This window comes from Tursiops truncatus, chromosome 7, assembly GCF_011762595.2.
Source record: "Tursiops truncatus isolate mTurTru1 chromosome 7, mTurTru1.mat.Y, whole genome shotgun sequence".
NCBI classification, from domain to species: domain Eukaryota; kingdom Metazoa; phylum Chordata; class Mammalia; order Artiodactyla; family Delphinidae; genus Tursiops; species Tursiops truncatus.
Window position 1 is genome coordinate 34,804,677 of NC_047040.1, and position 16,989 is coordinate 34,821,665.

The 16,989-nt window shown below is 34.3% G+C and overlaps 1 protein-coding gene across 3 annotated transcripts in view; it reads right to left on the bottom strand.

The window, feature by feature from the left end:
- The window catches only part of SGO2 (shugoshin 2), a 47,352-nt gene that overhangs the window by 12,003 nt on the left and 18,360 nt on the right, over positions 1–16,989 (bottom strand). For 2 of the 3 annotated variants that reach the window (XM_019939180.3, XM_033859909.2), the window contains exons 3-7: positions 15,053–15,187; positions 12,760–12,935; positions 11,743–11,820; positions 10,956–11,041; positions 1,697–1,905 (exon numbers count right to left, since the gene is read on the bottom strand). In XM_019939180.3, coding sequence (XP_019794739.2) covers positions 1,697–1,905; positions 10,956–11,041; positions 11,743–11,820; positions 12,760–12,935; positions 15,053–15,185 — 682 coding nt within the window. In that variant the 5' untranslated portion in view covers positions 15,186–15,187. Of the gene's footprint in view, positions 1–1,696; positions 1,906–10,955; positions 11,042–11,742; positions 11,821–12,759; positions 12,936–15,052; positions 15,188–16,989 lie in introns of those variants that run through there. The other variant, XM_019939181.2, reaches the window with a different exon arrangement.

Sequence of the window (16,989 nt, forward strand, 5' to 3'; positions counted from 1 at the left end):
AAGGGAAACAAAATTCAGAAATAAGTAGTAACAAGGAATTTATTATTTTAAACAAATGAGATTAGGAATCAAACTGTTTCAGAGAAAGGATTTCTGACAATGTGTTCTGTTCAGATACTAATATTATGAAGAATCTATGCTGATAAAAAATAAAGTAGGGGACTTCCCTGGTGGTCCAGTGGTTAAGAATCTGCCTTTCAATGCAGGGGATGAGAGTTCAACCCCTGGTCAGAGAACTAAGATCCCACATGCCATGGAGCAACTAACCCCGTGCGCTGCAACTACTGAGCAAGTGGGCCACAACTAGAGAGCCCACGTGCTGCCAACTACAGAGCCCACATGCCACAACTACACAGCCCACGTGCTCTGGAGCCTGTGTGCCACAACTAGAGAGAAGCCCGCGTGCCACAGCAGAGGATCCCACATGTTGCAATGAAGATCCCGCATGCCACAACTAAGGCCCGACACAGCCAAAAATAAAAAAATATTTAACAAATAAATAAAGTAGAAATGAATGGAGTAGTCATAAGTCACATTTTACATTTCTATCTACAGAAAATATATACTGGGAATTCACTCTGCCTTGGCCTCAGCAGTAGAGTGGAGAATAGCCAACAACAGAGCCATTAACATTAACATATGTTTCTAAGTGAGAGGAATCTGGGAAATGAACCCAAGTAACAGTGATAACTCTGATAAGGATTACTATCAAAATGTTATCAGCAAGTAGCTAAAGTTTATAAAAATTATATACACACAGTCATATACCTTTTAGAAACGAAAAATAATTCAAACTCCAAATTCAATATAGTTATGGTTCCATATCCCAATCTGAAATTCTATGTCAAATATATAAACCAGACTACACCACAGGATTATTATTTTAAAATACCACATAATTAAAATTTAAGTGTCATCATTTTTTCTTGCTCAACCATCACCTAGGCTCAAGTTCTTGCTTTATCACCAATTGGTTATGATCTTGAAAAAGTCACTACACGTATCTAGAACCTCAATTTTTATATCTCTGAAAAAGAGAAGATATAACTAAATAATATATCATGTCTTTCAATTCATAAGCTAAGATACCAAGAAAAGCTCTTTAGGCCAGCTCACTTCTAAATACTGTTTCCAGAGTAGTAGTATTAGGCCACTGTAGACCTGACATTTGTTGGCATATTTACTTTTTTTTGGCTGCACTGGGTCTTCGTTGCTGCGCCTGGGCTTTCTCTAGTTGTGGCGAGCGGGGTCTACCCTTCATTGCGGTGCATGGGTTTCTCATTGCAGTGGCTTCTCTTATTGTGGAGCACAGGCTCTAGGCACACAGGCTTCAGTAGCTGTGGCACATGGGCTCAGTAGTTGTGGCTCACGGGCTCTAGAGCGCAGGCTCAGCAGTTGTGGCGCATGGGCTTAGTTGCTCCATGGCATGTGGGATCTTCCTGGACCAGGGACTGAACCCATGTCCCCTGCATTGGCAGGCAGATTCTTAACCACTGTACCACCAGGGAAGTCCTGGCATATTTACCTTTAAACTAATTTTTTCACCAGAAATTTTAAATAGTAGAAGTTAGGAAATCTGTAACATAAGAAGTCTAACTTATTAACTGTTTATACATGATGGCCCCCAAGAAGAAAATCCAATGAATGTTAACTATTTAATACTGACACTCAAAATGAATTTAAAAAAAAATCTCACCTTTGGGAAGTATATCAACAATAGAAGAAATGTGTTTGGAATCATTTACACCACAAACATTCTGATCATTTTCTTTAAGAAATAACAATTCCAAGTTATGCTGAGTTGATACCAAAGAGGGGCTATCAGGTGATGTCTTTGACATGATATTGTCACACTGCTTTTTTTCTTTATCTTCATCATCATCATCATTTGAAGTTAATGGAACCCTAAGAGCAAGTAAGAATGAATGAGGAATTTTGTATTTTACAAAAATTATTTAGAAAATTACATGGATAGTTCTTTCTATATTCGACTTATTTAAGATCCAACCACAAACCCACCCTGATACCATTTTGTGTTCAATGAAGGCAATGATACCATTTTGTGTTCAATGAAGGTAGGAAATAGGTAGTTTCTAATAGTACGGATGAGTAAAACAGGAATGCTTCTTATTCCCTTATCTCCAGTGACTCCAAAAGGAGATAAATGATATAATCACTGGTTGAGCTATTAGGACAATAAAATTAATGAAATGAATAAAGTTCAAACATACTTATAAATATTCGTGTATAATAGTTATAATTTTCCTGTAATTAACTCTATGGAAAACCCAAAACTCTTCCCCTGGTTTCAAACAAGTACAACTTGTATGTAAAGTTTTGTGTGTAATAAAGTCTGCTATGTTTCCAAAAGGTATCCATGTAAACTAAAGCCATATTCCTAGAGTAGTTAAATCTATGGAGGGAAAAAGAAATCTATGGAAATAGACAAAATGACCTTTTTGAATTCAAAGAAGAAAGAGTAATATGCTCCAATGATAAGGATTTTGCTTTGTATGCCAAACAAATCATAGATATTTAAAAATTATTGATAATGAAAATACTAGAAAATATTTGTTAAAAATTTAAAGGCACCTATCAGTAGAATAGCCATTGGGAAGAAATGTCTATACCACTTGAAGAAACAGGTTAGCAAAAATTGCTTATTTTACAGAGGAGAGGTTCTGCTTCAGGTAATGGCCAAATAGCTACTATTGAATCAACCTTATCAAACATAATGAATATAAATTCTGGACAAAATATAAAAAAAACAACTACCCAAAGTCACTGGAGAGTGAATAAAAAGCAACTAGATACAGAAGAGGGGTTGGCACTTAGAAAAAGGGTGAGCTTCTCACTGTTTACAAACCTCAGTCAGTGCAACCTTTTCTAGAAGTTAGAAATCCAGTCTTATTATTATTAGTTCAAGGTCAGAATTCAGGGCAACTACAACTGCTGTAAAGTGTGTGTGATGGGAGAAAAAACAGGAAAAGTAGACAGGGAAGCCCCAAATTTTGTGCATAAACTCTCTCCAAATCTCTAGCTCATTCCTGAATCACATATATGAGAAAGATTCCAAGTGGCCCAGCTAAGGATTATAGAACTGAAATGAGATTTCATATGTTGTTCATCACAGGGAAGTATTAACAAGTCTGAGTTCAGATAAGGTAACTTATCTACTAAAATAAAACATCAAACTTGTTGGAGGAATATACCTGAATCCAGATTTTCTACAACATAGGAGTCACAATGTCGGGGGTACAATCCAATATTATTCAATATATGAAGCAACAGAAAAACATGATTCAAACTCAAGAGAAAAGATAATCAACAGAGAATGATCCAAATAAATAAATGTCCAATAAGCACATGCAAACATGCTCAGTATCATTAGTCACCCAAAAAATCCAAATCAAAACCACAGTGAGATACCACTTCATATCCACTAGGATGGCTATAATCAAAAGGATAGGTAATAACAAGTGTTAGTGAGGATATGGAGAAATTGGAACCCTAATACTTTGCTGGTGGGAATGTAAAACAGTACAGCACCTTTGGAAAACAGTTTGCCAATTCTTCCAAAAGTTAAACATAGAGTTATATGATCCAGCAATTCCACTGGTAAGGGCGCACCCAAGAAAGTGAAAAATATGTCCACACAACAACTTTTATATGGATATTCATAGTACCATTACTCATTCACAGTCTAAAAGTGGAAAGAGCACAAATGCTCATTAACAGATAAATGGATAAACAAAACGTAGTTTATCCGTACCACAGAATATTAACCGGTCATTAAAAGGAATGAAATACTAATACGTGCTATAATATGGATGAAACTTGAAAATGTTATGCCAAGTGAAAGAAGCCAGACACAAAAGGCGACATACTGTGTGATTCCATTCATATGAAATGTCCAAAATAGGCAATCCATAGAGACAGAAAGTGGATTAGTGGTTGCTGTGGGCTGGGGAAGAAGAGATGAGAAATGACTACTAATGGATATAGGTTTTCTTTTTCGAGTGATGAAAATATTCTGGAATTGGAAAGTGGTGAATGTTGCACAACTTTGTAAATATATTAAAAACCACTGCATTGTATACTTTAAAAAATAAACTTCATATTAATGAGAAATTTTATGTTATGTGAACTATATCTCATTTTTTAAAAAGTAAGTAGAAAAAAGGAAATAATAAGGTGCAGACACCAAAGAAATATGAAACCGAAAAAAAATTGAGAGAAAAAAATCAATGAAACCAAAAGCTGAGTTTTTTTAAGAGATCCGTAAAATTGACAATACTCTAACTAGTTTGATCAAACTTTACTGTCTAGATGAAATGGATAATTTTCTAAAAAGACAAATATTTTCTAAGTTGGCCTGAAAAGAACAGAAAATCTGAAAAGCCCTCCATATCTATCTAAAAAATGAAATTAATAATTAAAAACTCCAGACCCACTTCTCTTATGAATTCTCTCAAATACTTAAGGAAGAAATACCAATTGTACAATTTTTTTCAGAAAATGGAGAAAGAGGGAATGCTTCTTATCTCATTTTACAAAGCCAGCATAACCATTATCAAAACCTATCAAATATATAATAAGAAAATTATAGACCAATATTCCTTATGAAAATAAGTACAAAATTCTTTAAGTAATTATTAGCAAATCAAATCCATCAACACATAGAAATAATAATACACCATTATTATACACCATGACCAAGTGGAATTTATTCTAGGAATGTAAAGTTGGTTTAACATTAAACAAATCAAAGTCACATTAATAGAACAAAGGAGAAAAGTTATGATTCTCTCCACAGATACAGAAAAAACAAATTTGACAAAATTCAATACAAATTCATTATTAAAACTCTCAGCAAACCAGAATAAAAAGGAACTTCCTCAACTTGCAGAAACGGTGCCAACTTTTCAACAGTAAAGACAGAAGACAATGAAATAATACCTTTAAATTGCTAAAATTTAATAACCTAAAGTTTTATCATTGCAAACATAATCTTTAAAAATGAAGGTGATATAAATATGTTTCCAGAAAAATAAAAGCTGAGCGGATGCATTGCTAGTACCTGAACTAAATAATAAAGGATTTCTTCAGGCAGAAGGAAAATTATTTCAGAAGGAAATAAAATGCAAGCTTATTTGTGAATTTTACCTCAATAAAGCTGGAAAAACAAAAAATAAAATACAATTAAAAAGGAGCATACAATTAAAAAATGCAGGAAGCAATATGAAGAAATTGGAAATGAATATTGACTACACAAAACAGTGAAAGTAGTTAATTTGTGGGATTAAAATATATGCAGAATGAAAATACATAATAATAACATAAAGGCAGGACACAGGAATGTCGAGTCAGTGTTCAAAGATGCTAGCATTACTGAGGAATGTTAATATAATAATCAGTATTAGAGTATAATAAATCAAGGATGAGTGTTGCTATCATTAGGGTCATCATAAAGGAATAGAAGTTAATAGACAAGGAAAATTAAATTATGAAAAATGTTTTATTTCAAATGAAATAAAGAAAGGAGAGAAAAAAGGAACATAAAACAGGTGGCTCAAACAGAAAATAACTAGATGGCAGATATAAACTCAACTCTCAGGAATTATATTAAATGTAAACATAACAGCTATTCTAATTAAAAGAGATGATATTACATTAAATTCATTTTTTAAAAAAGGTAAACCTACATGCATTTTAAATATAACAGAGAGTTTGAAAGTATAGAAAAGGACATACCATGGCAATGTTATATCAGACAAGTAGACTTTAAAGCAGTATCATTTCCAGAAATATTTCATATTGATAAAACAATTTATCAGGAAAACAAATCAATCCTAAATTTATATGCATCTAGTAACAACTTTAACATATATAAAGCAAAAACTGACAGAACTAAAAGGAGAAATAGATAAATCCATAATCACAGTGGTAGACTTTAATGCACTTCTCTCAACAGCTGATAGACAAGAGAAGCAGGAAAGATATGGAAAGTCTGAACAATATAATCAGCAAACCTGACATAATTGACATATATAAAATACTGCATCCAACAGCCACAAAATACACATTCTTTCCATGTGTACCAAAAATATTTACCAAATTAGACCAAGCTGTGTTCTAATGCAAGTCTCAATAAATTTAAAACGACTAAAATCACTTGAACTATATTCTGTAATCACAGAGGAATTAAATTAGAAACCAACAAAAAGTAATTAGAAGAAAACACCCAGCTGCTTGGAGATTAAATAATCTTGTAAATGATCCATGAGTCAAACAATGTATCTGAACTGAAGGTAATAACTACTTTGAAATAAATGATAATAAGGATACAGCTTATCAAAAAATGTGGGATGCAGCTAAAGGAAAAAAATAGCCTTAAATGTAGGCAGCTATACCCCAACAACTTCATATTTTTGAAAAGGCTTAAAAACAATAATCTAAACCATTTTAAGAAACAAATAATTACAGTAATAATAAAACTTTTAAATTGAAAAGATAAACACAACACTGTAAATCAACTATATTTCAATAAAATTTAAAAAAGAAAAGAGATAATAAGAAGCAGAATAAATGCAATAGAAAATAAATATACTAAAAGAACGATCAACATAACCCCAAAGATGATTCATCTTTGTAAAGATGACAACATTGATAAATCTCTAGGGCAAAACTAATCAAGAAAAAAGTGAGAAAAAACAAATAGCCAATATTGAAAGAGAACATCATTATGTACCCTACAGCAGACATTAAACGTGTAACTAAAGCTATTCTGAACGATTATATGCCAATAATTTGATATTTTAAATGAAATGGATAAATCTTTTTAAAAATTAACAAACCTGACAAAAGAAGAAATAGAAAAGCTGAATGTTCTTACATCTATTAAAATGGGATGTTATCAAAAATGTTTCCACAAAAAAACTTCAGGTCCAGATAACTTCTCCCAAATATTTAAAGAAAAAAAATTTTTTACACAAATACTTCCAGAAAATAGAAAGAGGGGTATTTATCAATTCATTTACTTTGACCAGCATAATATAAATATCAAAACTTGACAAAATATATTATAATAAAGGAAAATTATACATCATCTTCATTATTAAAATACATGCAAAAATCCTTTAAAGGATTAGCAAAATAAACTTAGTGATATATATCAAAGGGATATATCACCAGGAGCAATTCATTTCAGGATTGTAAGTGATTTAACATTAAAAATATCAATTATAATTCATTACCTTAGTAGAAAAAATATTAAAAATTCATTACATTAATAGAAAAAAAGAGAAAAATATTATCTTCTCAATAGTGACAGAAAAAGGATTTGATAAAATCCAACAGCCATTGATGAAAAAACTCTTAGCAAACTAGGAGTACAATGGAACTATTTTAATCTGATAAGGAGAATCTATAAAAACCTAAGAGCAAACATATTAAATAATGGGAATACAATAAGAATACCCACTGTTAGTACTTTTATTCATTACTGAACAAGAAATAATCAGTCCAACAAGGTAAGAAACAAAAGATAAAAGGCCTATAAACTGGAGAGGCAGGTGAAGGGAAAACAGTTCTTATTTACAAATAATAAAATTCTATTAATATAAAATTTTTTAAAAACTATGGATAAATTATTAAAATTAATAGCAATGTCAATGTAAACAAGGTTAATATTCAAAAATTAGTTGTATTTCTATATACTATCATCAAAAAGAAAAAGAAAATTTGAAAACTATCAAGAATAGCACTAAAAACATCAAATAAGTAGGAATAAATGTAAGATGTGCAATAACTGTATTCTAAAAGCTCTGAAACTACATACATAATATCTAAAAAACAGAGTGATATACCATGGTCATGGAAGAAATACTCAATTTTATAAAGTGTCAATTTTCCCCAAACTGCACTATATTCTACATAATCCCAATCAAAATTCCAGGTGTGTGTGCATGTAAACTGACAAGCTAATTCTAAAATTCACATGGAAATGCAAAAGGCCAAGAATGGCCAATTAATATGTATTCTTAAAGCATAAATAACTAAAATAGAGATTCAAACTATCAAATATCGAGACTTATTATAAAGTTAGTAATTAAGATAGTGTGGTTTTGACAAAAAGACTCATGTAATAGAATAGTGAGTTCAGAAATAGACCCATACATATCCAGTCACTTGATTTTTTATACAGATGACACTGCAATGAGGTGGGGAAAGGATGGTCTTTTCAATAAATGGTTCAAGGTCAACAGGATTTCCACACTAAAAAAATAAATGACTCTTCTCTCACATCATACCCAAAATTCTAGGTAGACTGAAGATCTAAATATGAAAGGGAAAATAATAAAGCTTTTAAAAGAAAACATACATAGGAGAACACGTCATGAACTTGCAATTGGTAAAGCCTTTCTTAAAAGACACAGAAAGCATAACCATAAGAGGGAGGGGGACAAACAGATATATAAATTGGATTCATCCAAAGATACCATTAAGAGAGCAAAGAGGCAAGCCACAGAGTAACAGACAATTGTATGCACAAAGAATTTATACACAATGTATAGAAAGAACTCCTACAAATCTGAAAAAAAAAAAAAGATAACCTGATAGAAAGAAAATAAACATATAAACAGATGCCTTACTTCATTAAGTATCGGGAAATTAAAACTTCAGTGTAATACCTCTATACCCCATATGGCTAAAATGAAAAAGACAGACAATAACAAGTGTTGTTGGAGATACATAACAACAGGAATTCTCATATATTGCTGTTAGAAATGTAAACTGGCATAATCCCTTTAGAAAACTGTTTAGCAGTTCCTTCCAAAGCCAAATACATGTAAACCCAGCAATTCTACTCCTAAGTATATACCCAACAGAAATGTATACATATATTAATCAAAAGGCAGATACAAGGTAGAATTATTTATAATAGACCAAACCTAGCAAAAAAACTAAAAACAGAAGAATGGATAAATTATGGAATACATACAATGGAATACTATACAGCAATGAGAATGACTGATCTACAACTACATAGGACAATATGGACGAAATCTCACAAACACAATGTTGAGCTACAGAAGCCAGAGACCAGAATCATACATCCTGTATGATTTCATTAAAGGAAATTCAAAACTAGGCAAAATTAATTAATCTACAATGTTAGTAGTCAGGATAATATTTATCCTCGGGTGGGTGATGAGTAGTGACTGGCAAGGGGCACAAGGCTATCTGAGGTACTGGTAATAATCTGTTTCTTGGTCTGGGTATTGGCTATACCATATAGTGTTCACTGTGAAAATTCACCATTCTCTAAAGATTTTTGCACTTTTCTAAAATGTACATTATACTTCAAACAAAAGTTTACTTAAGGGCTTCCCTGGTGGCGCAGTGGTTGAAAGTCTGCCTGCCAATGCAGGGGACACGGGGTCGTGCCCCTGTCCGGGAGGATCCCACATGCCGTGGAGCGGCTGGGCCCGTGAGCCATGGCTGCTGAGCCTGCGCGTCCAGAGCCTGTGCTCCGCAACGAGAGAGGCCACAACAGTGAGAGCCCCGCGTACCGCAAAAAAAAAAAAAAAAAAAAGTTTACTTAAAAAAACACAGTAAAATTTTCTGGAGGGCAAGTTAACACTTGATTCATACATTTACATGAAATAATGCATGCATAATGACGGCCAAGATTTTCTTGAAAAAAACCTGAGCACCTACAAGACAACAAAATGTACTATTTTAAAACTATATTAATTAAAATGTACAGGTGCAATGTGGCGCCAGTACAGAACAGACAAAACAATGGAACAAACTGGAATGAATAGAAAATGACACAGTGGATATAAGAATTTTTTTTTTTTACTATAGTACAGATACCACTTCAATACATAAGTGCACTTTGTACACTTAAAAAAATGCATTAAACCTATAATTTATGTAACAGAAAGAACACTGTCTAAAAGAGACAAGACAATTCTGATCAATGCTATTAATTCATTGAGTCATTTTACCTCTCTGGACCTCAGTAACTGTCTTTAAAATTGATAGGTTTGGGCTTCCCTGGTGGCGCAGTGGTTGAGAGTCCGCCTGCCGATGCAGGGGACGCGGGTTCGTGCCTCCGTGTGGGAGGATCCCACATGCCGCGGAGCGGCTGGGCCCGTGAGCCATGGCCGCTGAGCCTGCGCATCTGGAGCCTGTGCTCCGCAACGGGAGAGGCCACAACCGTGAGAGGCCCGCGTACCGCAAAAAACAAACAAACAAAAAAAGACGGTAAAAGTGATAGGTTTGAAATAGAGTATTTACTAAGATTATAATCAAATTAATCAGGAAATGGGAATTTTGGTCAGGAGAATAGTAATGATGAAAGTTTATTTTAAAGTCTGAGTAGTATGCAAGATAATAAAGGTAGAAATAGTTATGAGATTTACCCAGCAGAAAACATGAGGCCAGTGGTGACCTGGAGGAAAAGAAAGAACTGAAGAGTAGCAGGATTCTATAGATGACCTTGGTTATTGAATTGATGGGTAAGTTTCCTTGGAGCCCTGGAAATACAACCTGTAGCAAGATACCACAAACCATCTCATTTCTACCTTAACAGGCAACTACAGGTTGATGAAACCAGAACATTGCATAACACACACAGATTATGTTGTATGAAAATCTAAGTATTCTGAACCAGTGTAATTCAAACCTATGTAACTCAAGGTCTACCTGTGTCTCTTTCTTCTCTAGAAACTATGGGAAAGCTGAATATTATTTCAAAGTTTAAAACTGAATTCTATTAGATTATATCTTCAATTTCTTTCACTGGTACAATATTGACAAGTATTTCATTATTTATTTTTAAATGTTTTTCTGTTTCAAGGAAGCAAACCAAATAAAAACTTTTCGAAGTCCAATTCAGGTAAAAGTGCACCAGTCAGTATTTAACCAAGTTTTGGAGCAATTACCTTGCAAATGGAAGACGCATCAATTTGCACTGTTTACTAACCCGTTTCTTCTTGCTACTTGGCAGAAGAAAGGGACTCTCATGGAACTATTTTTGAAAAGAACAAAGAAAATGAATGAAATTTCTAATCTCATTAGATCATGTTTGTCATTAAAGTACCAAATTATACAAGATACTAACAGTAATAGAACAATTCTTATGTGTAGCCTTCAATAGTTTAATGAGAATAATGTGATGATAAGGTCAAACACAGTTCTTCCTTAATCATGCCATACAAAGATAATCACTACTAATATTTTGGTGTATAACCTCCCAAACTTTATTCTATGCCTATGAATATATACACATGTCTATACTCATGCATATACAATATTTCTACATATACATTTGACCCTTGAAGAACATGGGGATCTAGGATCTACCTCTATTTTTTTCCCCAATAGTTTTTCGATTGTGTCCATCTTTTTAAAAATAATACAAATTCTTCCCTAATTTGAAATGACTTTTCTACTAATATCTTTTATGTTTTTGAGTCTGTTTTGTCTTGTGTTCCATGAGCTGTCTAATCCTGTGTTACTTTTAATCGAAAGCTAATTTTTATATAAAAATTTCAATAACCAATTATATCAAATAATAATGTGCTGTTAGCCAATTAAAATTAATATTATCTCCATTCCTTGGTACAAAGTTTAAGATATGCATCTCTAACCTTGATGCTACTTAACTAATCTGAATTATCCTCAGTAATGCTAAAAATATTACACTATTTAGACACAAATTCTACTTACCTCAGAAAGAGTGCTCATTTCAATGGCAGTTATCAAGCTATTGTTCATGAGTGCTTCTATTTCTATAAGCTTCTTATTCTGAAATAAAGAAAGAGCCTTCTAATCAACTAAGATTTGGAGTTTATTATACCATATACATTTACAAATACCATCAGTTGAGAAGACTTCAAAAATAACAGATCACATTAGGCTAAAATGGTGCTACACTGCATAGTTCAAAAAGACACAGACACAGACACATACGCACAAGTTTTGAATGCTTTTGAGCTATCAGTCATAAATTTTCCTACTTTTTTTTTCTGGCAGCACCACGCGGCATGTGGGATCTTAGTTCCCTGACCAGGGATCGAACTCGAGCTCCCTGCATTGGAAGCACAATGTCTTAGCCACTGAACTGCCAGGGAAGTCCCTTCCTACAGTTTTTAATCTTCTCATAATAATAATACATCATGTGGCAACTGAACACAGTTTGTCAGCCACAGGAATTTAACCTCCAAGAAGTATAGTAAGTCATTTTTCCATTTTAAATTAATTTCTACTCATTTTGGAGTTAGAGCTATAGCTGTAGCTGTAGCCTAGCTAAGCACTGGCTGTTACTGCCCTGCTGTGGACAAAGTTGGAAGTTGGAAGGAAAAGCAAGGACTACAATCTTCATTCTACTTGGCTTGTAGCCAGTGGAATGTTGCCATTAAGAGAGAATACAAACACTCAGGGAACTTTCCTCCTTTCAATTCACTAGAGGAATTATGCCCATCTTCTTATAATATATTAATGTATCAAGTTTTGCTTATGATAAGCAATCAAATGTTGATCAAGGTATTATATTAGTTTGCAGAGCCACAAGTACACATTTAGAATGTAGATTCAAGACACCTATTTTATTACCCATTAACAGTTTGTCCATTAACATGGCACACTCTTTCAATAAATTTTTTACATTAATTACAGGTCTGAAAAACATTTAGAGCTTCTAAAATAATACAGTTTTAGAATTCAAACACAATATAGTTTCCATACCAAATTATTTAGCTTTAGACGAAGAAATGTGTTCTCAAAATTCAGTTTCTCCACTTCTTTTTGCAATAGCATCTTTTCAGTTGTAATTCTTCGAGAATTCTCTTTCTCTCTGCTAAGAGCCTGAGCTAATGCCCTGTTGTTGTGCTTTAAAGAAATTTTGAAAATAGAAGAATTATCTGTAAAAAAATTTTAAGAGTTAATATTGAACATCTTAATACATTTTCATATTCCTTAATAAAACTACTTTGGACAAAACATATTTCACTTTGTTTTAGCTGAAGCTAGAAAAGAAGAGCATGACAACACAGATGGAATTTTGAAAAAAATGTACCCAGAGTTTGGAGCTGAAGAAATAAAAGCTAGATAGAAGATGAATAAGAGTTGTGAGAAATGCAGAATGTTTGTGAATACAGAGTTAGGAATAAGAGGACTCTAATATAGACACAGTATTCTAGATAATTAGATCAGTCACAAAAACTAAATCTTGATACTTGTTACTCTGCCTTCCTTCCTACCTTTGACTAGGAGGTAGAATGGAGAAGCTGATCCCACAGCTATAACTAAAGATGTCCTAGAGAAATTGGGGTAGCCAATCCGTGAAAATTTTAGAGCCAGTTTCTGTGGCTCCAGAACTGAATTAATGCTCCCAAAGTCCATTTTTCAAAACCTCAAGTCGAAAGGCAGCATACTTACTGTAATGTTGGACAGATCATCTAAACCCTGTGGGATCTTCTACCTCCACCTTAGATATCCTACCTCTTATTTCTAGGCATCTATTGCAATCTAAACTTGACCCCTTCTCTTTACAAGTACTATGTAAATATAATTTAAATCAGAATGCTTCCCCGTTGTTAGCAAAAGAAATTTAATTGTGAATTCCTTGGTAACGCTCACCTTACATATAGTGTTCCCTTAGTACACCTAAAGCATAACTGTATTTTCATAATTTTGATTTACATGCCACTATTCAATAACACATCCCATGGATTTAAAGTTATAGTATATGTAATATGTTTTTTTTTTTTATTTTTTATTTTTTTTGCGGTACGCGGGCCTCTCACTGTTGTGGCCTCTCCCATTGCGGAGCACAGGCTCCAGACGCCCAGGCTCAGCGGCCATGGCTCACGGGCCCAGCCGTTCTGCGGTATGTGGGATCTTCCCAGACCGGGGCACGAACCCGTGTTCCCTGCATTGGCAGGCGGACTCTCAACCATTGCACCACCAGGGAAGCCCTGTAATATGTTTTATAATAGTAATATATATTTTTATGTAATAGTATTAATAGCTATAGTAATAGTAATGGTAATAATAGTTTATAATACTAATAATATATTTTAAAATACTCAGGGAAAGCTTGGGTGTCTAAAAAAAACAGAGTCCAAAAAGTACTTTATTTTTGGCACAAAGAAAGTAGATTCAGACAGCCACCTTTGACATATCAAGTGGAAATAGACTAGAACCAGTTTAGGACTTGCAGAAGCTAAAGGTTAATAACATTTTCCTGTTGCACTCCTCAGACTCAGTGTATTCCTTCATAGCAGTGGGCGTGCAATGGTCCTGCCAAAGAGAATAGGAAACTGCCACTATAGAAAGTGGTCTAATACAAAAGATGGTCCTAGAGACCTGGGTAGGAGCAACATTACGATTTAAAGACACTCAGGAGGCTGGGCTATTTCACAAGGCACAATTACTTTTCACACGTGTTGATCAACAGGAAACCTCCCCCAATCCTGCTAAGATGGAAATGAATCACTGAGATAATTTTCAGAAGTAATGAAAATTTATCTTGGGGTGTTTCCCTTTCTTTTTTTTTTTTTTTTTTCTGACATCTTAGCTCCAGAATCCATGAAACACCATCTCCAAAGAGGTCAGTGCCCTCATGATGAGCTTTGGTTACATAAAATCACCCACTACAGCACACTATCTGAGCCAACCACCTCTAGATTACCCATCATCCAAATGCTGCAACATGTCAGAAGGACAATCCGTCACTTTTTTTTCAGCTCTTTTCCAGAAATGTCATGTTGGTATTTTCTTTGCAGTGTAGGAGGTAGCTGCCTTGGGCCACCCCAGCCTCACTGCTGAAAATTCAGCTGTCACCACTGACAGTAAATCATCATAACCACCCAACTAACAGGAGTTGAAGGAGATAGGAAGAATTGAATAGAGAAAGTCTCATTTAACAAAATAGTCATTTTAGTCATTTTCTATACTTGAAAAAGTATCAAATACTATATCGATTCTCCAGAAAAAAGTGAAAATGTGAGTATACTTTAAGACTAATAACACTTACTTAGTATTTTTGTTTTGATTTTTGAAGCAAGAGAAACATTCAACTTAGCAGCCTTTGAAATTCTTTTCTCTTTCACATGTCTTTTAATTCCTGAGGTAAAAAGTGAACCAGTTTCCATCACTGGGTACTCCATCACTGAAGTAAAAAAAGAAAGCAGGAGATCACAGTATTGATTAATAAAGGGAAAAAGGATAACTGATAAATACATTCTAAGAAGTAAATCATGACTTAAATAATATACTTTGTACATAAGTATTTGCAGAACCCTTCATATAAAATCTAAAAGTATGAATATAATCAAAAGTGGTTTAAAAGTAGAATCCTAAAAAGGTAAATGACTTTGTTTTTTCGTTTAAACCTATATCATTATATCTGCTTGCCAGGAGCTAGGCTAGGCACTGGGGACAAAAAACAGGATAAAGCTGCATAGGAATGCACAGTCATGGAATGCACAGTCCAGTGTGGGCACAGACTCTATTGTGATACAAAGTAAGAAGTGTAACCTTAGAGACATGCACAGAACAGATGTACCTAATCCTATGGGGACTGTTCCCACTTCATCCTCGGACATACACTCCATTTCTCTGCAGCCTTTACAGCACAACTCCTTAAAAAATTGCCTATACTCAGTTTCCAATCTTCTTGTAACCTATTTCACTCAATTCCAACAAAACTGCTTTTGCCAAGGTTTCTAATGACCTCCACACTGCTAATCTAACGGTCAGTTCTCAGTCGGCATCTAACTTGATCTAAGAGCAGCATTTAATGTGGTTAATTTCTCTTTCCTCCTCAAAAACAATATTTCCTCAGCTACCAGAACACCAAACTCCTGGGTTTTGTTTTTTTTTTTTCCCCTAGCTAACTAGCTGCTTCTTTCCAGTCTCTTTTACAGATTCTTCCAACCTATAATAAGTTCTCTCCTTGGATTTCTTCTCTTTATCTACCCTCAATCTTTTGGTGTATTTTATGTATTTAAGTCATGGCTTAAAATACTACCTAGATATCAAGAACCCCAAAGTTTATGTCCTCTGTCTGGATCTCTTTCCTGAACTTTCCTGGATTCATATAGTTGTCTACTCCACAATTCCACTTGGATAACTGAAAGAGCATATCAAACTTAACCTGCCCAAAACTGCTTCACTCAGAGCCTTCCCCACTTCAGTTAATGGCAACTCCATCCTTCCAGTTGCTCTAGTCAAAAATCTCTCACATCCCAATTTACCTTCACAATGCATTTAGAATCTGACGACTCCTCAGTATCTCCACTGCTACCAACCTAGACTAAGGCACTAACATGTCTCACCTGAATTATTTCAATAGCCTCTTACCTCCCTACTTCCACTCCTGCCCTCACTACAGTGTATTAATCTATACTATCTAAAACTCTTCACCATCTGCTCTTCTTCCCATTTCTGTAACTTTAAACTCCTCCTTCTCTCCCCCCTAGTCCATGACTCTCAAGCCACAGTGGCCACCAAGATCTAACTGCTCCTGACATATGCCAGGCATTTTTCAGCTTCAGGTCCCTTGTATTGGAGTACCCATTCCAGGATGACTTACCACACAGAGATTGAGGTACAGTCATTCCTTGGTATCTGCAGGGTACTAGTTGCAGGACTCCCACAGATACCCAAATCCACTATGCTCAGGTCCGTTATATAAAATGGCATAGTATTTACATATAACCTGGGCACATCCTTCTGCATAGTTTAGATTACTTATAGTACCTAATACAATGTAAATAGTTGTAAATGCAATATAAATGTTATGTAAATAGTTGCTCGGCAATTAGCAAGTCAAACTTTGCTTTTTGGAACTTTCTGGAATTTTCCCCAATTTTTTCCTTCAGTGATTCGGTTGGTTGAAGGAGATGATTCGGAACCCGAGAGTCGGACAGGAGAGCTGACTGTATTATAAATAGTGGTTAGACTGTGTTG